We start from the raw sequence: 6,379 nt of genomic DNA on the forward strand, positions 1-6,379 counted from the left end.
CACTTACAGTTTAAAAGTAAAACTCCTGTCAAATAATCACAAGACATGATCATCACTGTACAGTTCTTTCATTGTCTGATGCCTTGACTTTTCAGAATTATGTTTTGTATAGTGGTATTAATTTATATTTTCAGATCTTCCAAGGTGCCAATTATGGAACTCTCTGTGCGTTGTTGCCCAAATCAAATTCTGGAAGTGGTCATTCAACTAGATCTGTTACAAAAGGACAACTGATATTACCAACTTTTAAAAACTGCTAAGGCCAGAGGTCTTTCTTCCATGTTTATACTAAAGCATGGAATGAMATTCCTCAAAACATAAAGTCCATTTCAAAACTACAGCACTTTAAGAAGAATCTTGTCTGCCATCTGCTGGACACATTTTGTTGTGCTCATATTCAGAAGTCCTATTTTGCAAATGCTGCCTTCCTGAAATTTGCTATGCTTGTTTGTCTTTGTGTCTATGGTGTTATAATAATGATGCGATTGTGATGCTCTAATTCTGAGTGCTTTATGTGCTGCAGAACAGGAACCTGCTGTAAAACAGCAATTATGCTGAGTCAGGCTTGATTTTTAATAATCTTTTCCTGTTAAATAAATAAATCAAATCAAATCAAGGACTTTCCAATACCAATTTCCTCAAATTCAAGAACTACGTGCGACGGCAACTGCCTACTGCTACCACATAATGTTACCAATAAACAGTTTTAATATCATGAAAATTCAATAAAAAACTGGGAATCATTGAAAGAAAGTGGATGAAATGTATACCCTACATTCATATCTACAATACATGGACATGTAATTATGTCCTGGGAGGTTTGGCAGCTCAGTTTGGGAGGAGGGGATGTGAACACGCCCAGATGCTCGGTGAGGACAGGAGGAGCTGTGGTGCTCTCACCTGGGCTCAGAAAGAAGACCCGCCCGACTCTGCTCTGATTGGGTAAAACTATGACTATGGCTCAGGTTATTTGTTAAAAGCCATGTCAGTTGACCGTAATCCTGAGTTATCCACCTCAACAAATGCATTTTTTTATTTAAATTTTTTTTACAGATCATTAAAATCAATTGTGTGAATAAAGAACTTCAATCCCCAAAAAACATTCAAGGACTTTCAAGGACAAGTGTTATTTTTGGTTTTTTTCACAAACTTTCCAGGGCTTTGAAATCATTATTTTCTAATTCACAAACTTTCAAGGATTTCAAGGACCCATGGGAACCCTGAAATATACAATTTTCATATGCTCAAAAGGAGTGGGCAGAAGTATAAATTTACATTAGCCCATCCCTTCTCCTGCAACCTTATTCCCATCACATCTTATTCATTAAAAAATAAATAAATAAAAAAATCTTCATTTCTAAAAAATAAATGGATACATCAACACTGTCCCCTGCAATTCCTTTTTAATTTCAATCCTTTGAAACTTGAAAGTTTTGTTTAACGATTAAACTGTTTAATTTATAAGTTTGCCTTTGAAATCTGTTGTTTATGTTTAAGAGGAAAAATAGGGGTGCACAATAGTTATCGGCCCGATATCAGGGAATTATGACGTCATACTTATCAGTCCGATATAACAGACAGAACTGAGAATATATGTATATGTTTGCCAGCGCGGCGATGAGAATGCGTGGGTTTTTTTAAATCCGTTTTGGTCAAGCTGCTTCCCGTCTTGACACGACCCGAGCAACGTTCAAGTTGCGTCGGAATAAACAACTTTCTCACTAGAAAAATAATTAGAATACTCCGTGTTGAAAAACAACCAGTCATTTTAAGTTTATTATTATTATTATTATTTTACCAATTAACCCTGAATGTTACACAAAATTTATAATTATAAACATCGGAACAACTACTCCCAATTTGAGAACATGTAAAATTTGTTACCTCCTGAATGCAGCACAGAGTCCGTTTGCTAAAATGCTAACAACAAGCTAGCATTCAAGAACTCATCGGGACTTCAATCATTGCTGAAGCTTTTGACAAATCCAAACGAATTGCCAGAGATGACGCAGATCTCAAGCACTTTAACGATGGAAATGATGACAAGCAGCCGTTCATCCTTGCTAAAAACTGAAGCTTTTATCTCCTTAGCCATGGTTTACCATGCTGAGCTGCTGCTCTGTGTGTCTTCCTGTGTAAGTATGATGTGGTCGCAATGCATTCTCACTTTGATTGACAGGTTATCATTTCTGCACTATTATCTCAGAAGCACTGTTTCAGGTAGAAAAATGTTTAAATCATATATTAATAAGAACAAAATTTGTACTTTGAATCTAACTTGTGTTAGTGCATTATCTGTTTTGAACTTGTGGAATGACTTGTTTAAATCTGAGATCAGTGTTAAAGGTCTTTTTTATAATTAATGTGCCTTATTTTAAAAAAGATAGCCATTTGAGAAATTGATTTGTTTGATATATTTTAAGAAATGTTTGTTTGCTAAGAGTTTATTTCAAATAGTATAATTTACAGTGTTACTTGGTTTTGGTGTTGTTTATGTTATGATCTTACCCATTTTTTGACTAGTCCTCTTGGCATGTTATCATTTATCGGTTATCGGCCATTAGAAGGAGAAAATTATCGGTTCTTAAAATGAGTTATCGTGCATCCCTAGTAAAAAATAAAGTGAATTCATATTTTGCAACACAGTTGAACCATTTTCATTATTTAAGAGCAGATCGAATCGAATCGTGATTTATCAATTCAGAACCTTATGAATCGATTTATAGAATTGGCCACGATACCCAGCCTTAGTGAATGCAGACATACCACTTTCATTTTAACATTTGTTGTTAAAAACATCTGCAGCCATGAGCTCAAGGCAGAATAAATAAAAATTCAAAGGGATATGATAAAGCGTAACAGCACATATGATGTGTCCCATCACATCAAATTTGGTCAAACCAAGCACRTTTAGATTAATGGCTCTTAAGCTACAATTTGATGCTTAAGATCACCACAATTTTGTGAGCAGTCCCAGAGATACATCCTTTTTGTGGCCATTTTTCAAGCCAAAGAAGAGATGTTTACCAGATTTAAGTTTGGGCTTTAACAACTAACTAAACGTACGTCAACTTAAAAAAAGAATGTATAAACAAAGCACGTGTAACTTTGATTTCATATTAAACCAACTGCTGATATTCTTAAAAGAACCTACTAGGACCAGCGAAGCCAGGCGCTGCTGTAGCTTGCATAGCCTCCCTTCTGTAGTCCCTGTCCTTAGGGAAACTGTTGACAACAGCAGTCTTTGTTGCCTCTTTTTGCCTCTGTTCTCTGTAAACACAAAACACTGATGTTACCCATACATGACTCAATGAAACCCTTTTGAAACTGAAAGCAAGTATGCAGAGCGTAGTACTTTCAGCTAGTAAATTAGAGCTACCTCTCCAGCCATTCTTTTGGCTTTTCCCACTGGGACACCTCTGTCCTGCAGTTGTAATAGTATTTCTTTCCAGAGGAACTGATGTGCTCTGACCAGTCGTCACCRGGCTCGTGAGGCTGAGTTGGAGAACACATATTTAGGAACGAAAAGCCAACCAAGCAAAAAGCAAGACACAAAATGTAAGGGTCTGATGCAAGAGCTTGTAATCTAATCTGAAATGTGCAGAAATGTTGGGACGAAAGCCAAGAGCCCTTACTGAGTTGTTGTTAGAGAGAATTAAGGTGTGGAGGAAGGCATAATTCAGAAACAGTTTCAGGTTATTTCAGAGGATTGTAACTGGCGTCTGTGTTCAGTTTCAGCATTTAGTTTGAGTTTTACAAAGTAAATTTGTGCTTTCATATCAACGTGTCATTGAGGACATTAGCATGTAGAAAACTTGTAAAAAAACAGAATACAAATACTCTATATAATACTGCAGAAGATACATGCTGCAAAAAATCCATGTGAAGTCTTGCAACAGAAGCCATTGTTAGGACAAAATTACTCATCAACACTGATTTTACGGTAAAGGCAACACTTACTGTGTCTGAGGTCTTGCTGGGGTTAGAATGTGAATTGGAGCTGTGCAGGGAACTGTGGTTGTGTGAATTTTCTTGTGGAGAATAACTGGGTCCTGAAACAACGCAAACAGATCAGAAGTTCAGTCATCTGAAGCAGAGACAAAGGTCTGAGTGATGACAAGTTGTCACATCGGCTTTACATTTGATTGCTTTAACATTTAGACAGGTGCAACAAAAAGTTCTAATTAATACCTCAAAGCAACCTTGCAAATCCATTTCATTTTATGACAAACATCCTCCTCAGTAAAACATTGGACATCAGTAGTGATTATATAACCTCCACAGGACACGGTTCCTAATCCAGTCTCATTTTAAATTCCAGGCTAGTAAAAATTTCCACACTAGTTTTACAATTTTTCACCACTTTTGGCGTACAAATGTTTTCTCTATTATTTCTTTACAGCAAATCACCTGAACATGCTGAACCATGGCCTAGAGGTCATTAGGCTTCTACCTGCTAATGCTGGTGTCCAAATGAAGCAGAATATAACTTAGTGTTTTCCCTACCATTGTACAAAGAGGGCAGTTCTCCCCCTTGACAGAACTGACTGACGGCCACACGTAACAATGCTCTCATCCATAAAGTTGAGGGGTCATACTAATTACAGGAGTAAAATTTGACTAACTATCTAATGTACTCTGGAAGTTTTAAAATGGTTTAATATGAAATGGTGTCACAGAGGATAAATCCTCCTAATTTTTCTTTCCCTTCCCTTGGTACGTCACGCAGAGCAAAGCCTACAGCTGCAATCGTAGTGAAATTKGTTTATCAGGGATAAACTTAAGGATTTTTTTTTCAAACAACCTGTTGAAAAAAATCTGGTTGTCCACAAAATATTTTGGTAAAAAAAACAAGTATATTGTTTTGTATATAAATTTCACTATATACAAATATTCTCAGTCAGCCAGGTTGATAGTTTCAGGAGCTGCTTGAGTAAAACTTCCTTGTTCTTTCCTCATCCTCTTCTTTGAAATRAAGAGCAAAAAAATCAACATCCAGCTATCTGCTTACAGGTCAAACTTTTTCATTTAAATAGTAGTATAATGTGTAAATGACCTTATTAAAAGTTGCAGTTTAGTGTTCTTAGGACTGGAAATATTCTGAGGAAAGAAGTTTTAAACAGCATTTTGGTTATTTTAGTGTTTTCAACTGAGGAGCTTTGAAATATTTATTAAAAATATAGCACAAGTTATCTGCACAGAAAAAAATATTTATTTTTACTGTATTTTTTTAACCAAACTGATAAGTTTCTCTAATAAAATTGTGTAATTTGAAGGCATCGAAACACCTGGTTAAATTTAGAATTAAAGCAGATACGTGTACAGGGCTCTACAGTGCGACCAATTTGGTCGCAAATGCGACCTGATTTCCTAATAGTGCGACTAAAAAAAAAGTCTGGTCGCACTGGTGCGACCGATCGTTCGATGGGGAGGGGTCGCCCGCTGAAACAAAAAGTTTCCATGTTCCATAAAAAATAATCCAGCMRTATCAATGGTCGCCTGCAGACAGTCTCATCTCTCCTAATAACACTGCGTTCTGCTCGCGGCTCCGCTCCACACCTCCCGCGCACACACATTTGTTGTTCTATCCTCATGGGGACATTGCATTGGCTTCCATTCATTTCCCTGTCAATTCTATTGCCAACCATAACCTCCTAGGTAGGCTACACAACTGACCCAAACCATAACCTCACCAGGCTGTGTGTACCGGGGAAATGGTCAATAATTGTACCCACCATGAAGCAAAAATCTGTACACACACACACACACAGCACGCATAGCGAAACAACTGTAGGTTTTTTTTAAACCCAGATCGGAGTCTGAAAAACATTTCTTTCTTGTTTGCTGGAGATGAAAACAAAATGTGGAAGGTTGCGCGCTCGTTCATCTTGTTAATTTAACAGTCGGGGTCTACTCTGTGAGCGCAGCAAATCATTTGAGCAGGACGGGGAAGCTCATGGGTATGGCAGGCCGCTTTTGCACTTAATCAACTTCAGCACAGTTACATTCCAAGTATCTGAAATTGGTTCTTCTGTGTCTCAGGAGGATAAAACTAGACATATTAGATATTTAATTGAAATAATATAAGATAATAAGATTCAACTAATCCTGAAATTGCAGACTTTTATGTGTTATTATTTAAAAAAACCGCACAAACTTTTAATAAATATCAGTAATATTTCTGTTATTAATAGGGCTGTGTATTGGCAAGAATTTGGCGATACGATACATATCATGACAGAGGGGTCACGATACGATATATCGCGATATATCCCGATATATTTCGATACTGTAAACAAGGCGATATATTGTGATTTTTTTGTCAAAAATTCTATTAAATAAAAACCTCTTACTGGGGAAAAATGAAAAACCAAAATTC

The 6,379-nt window shown here is 36.6% G+C and overlaps 1 protein-coding gene across 2 annotated transcripts in view; it reads right to left on the reverse strand.

Annotated features, from left to right (window-relative positions):
• waca (WW domain containing adaptor with coiled-coil a) overlaps positions 1 to 6,379 on the reverse strand; it is a 34,597-nt gene that overhangs the window by 13,931 nt on the left and 14,287 nt on the right. For both annotated transcript variants that reach the window (XM_014018828.1, XM_014018829.1), the window contains exons 4-6: positions 3,961 to 4,052; positions 3,380 to 3,495; positions 3,155 to 3,270 (exon numbers count right to left, since the gene is read on the reverse strand). In XM_014018828.1, the coding sequence (XP_013874282.1) occupies positions 3,155 to 3,270; positions 3,380 to 3,495; positions 3,961 to 4,052 (324 nt within the window). The remainder of the gene's footprint in view (positions 1 to 3,154; positions 3,271 to 3,379; positions 3,496 to 3,960; positions 4,053 to 6,379) is intronic.

Source organism: Austrofundulus limnaeus, unplaced genomic scaffold (genome assembly GCF_001266775.1).
Source record: "Austrofundulus limnaeus strain Quisiro unplaced genomic scaffold, Austrofundulus_limnaeus-1.0 Scaffold203, whole genome shotgun sequence".
In the NCBI taxonomy this organism is placed as follows: domain Eukaryota; kingdom Metazoa; phylum Chordata; class Actinopteri; order Cyprinodontiformes; family Rivulidae; genus Austrofundulus; species Austrofundulus limnaeus.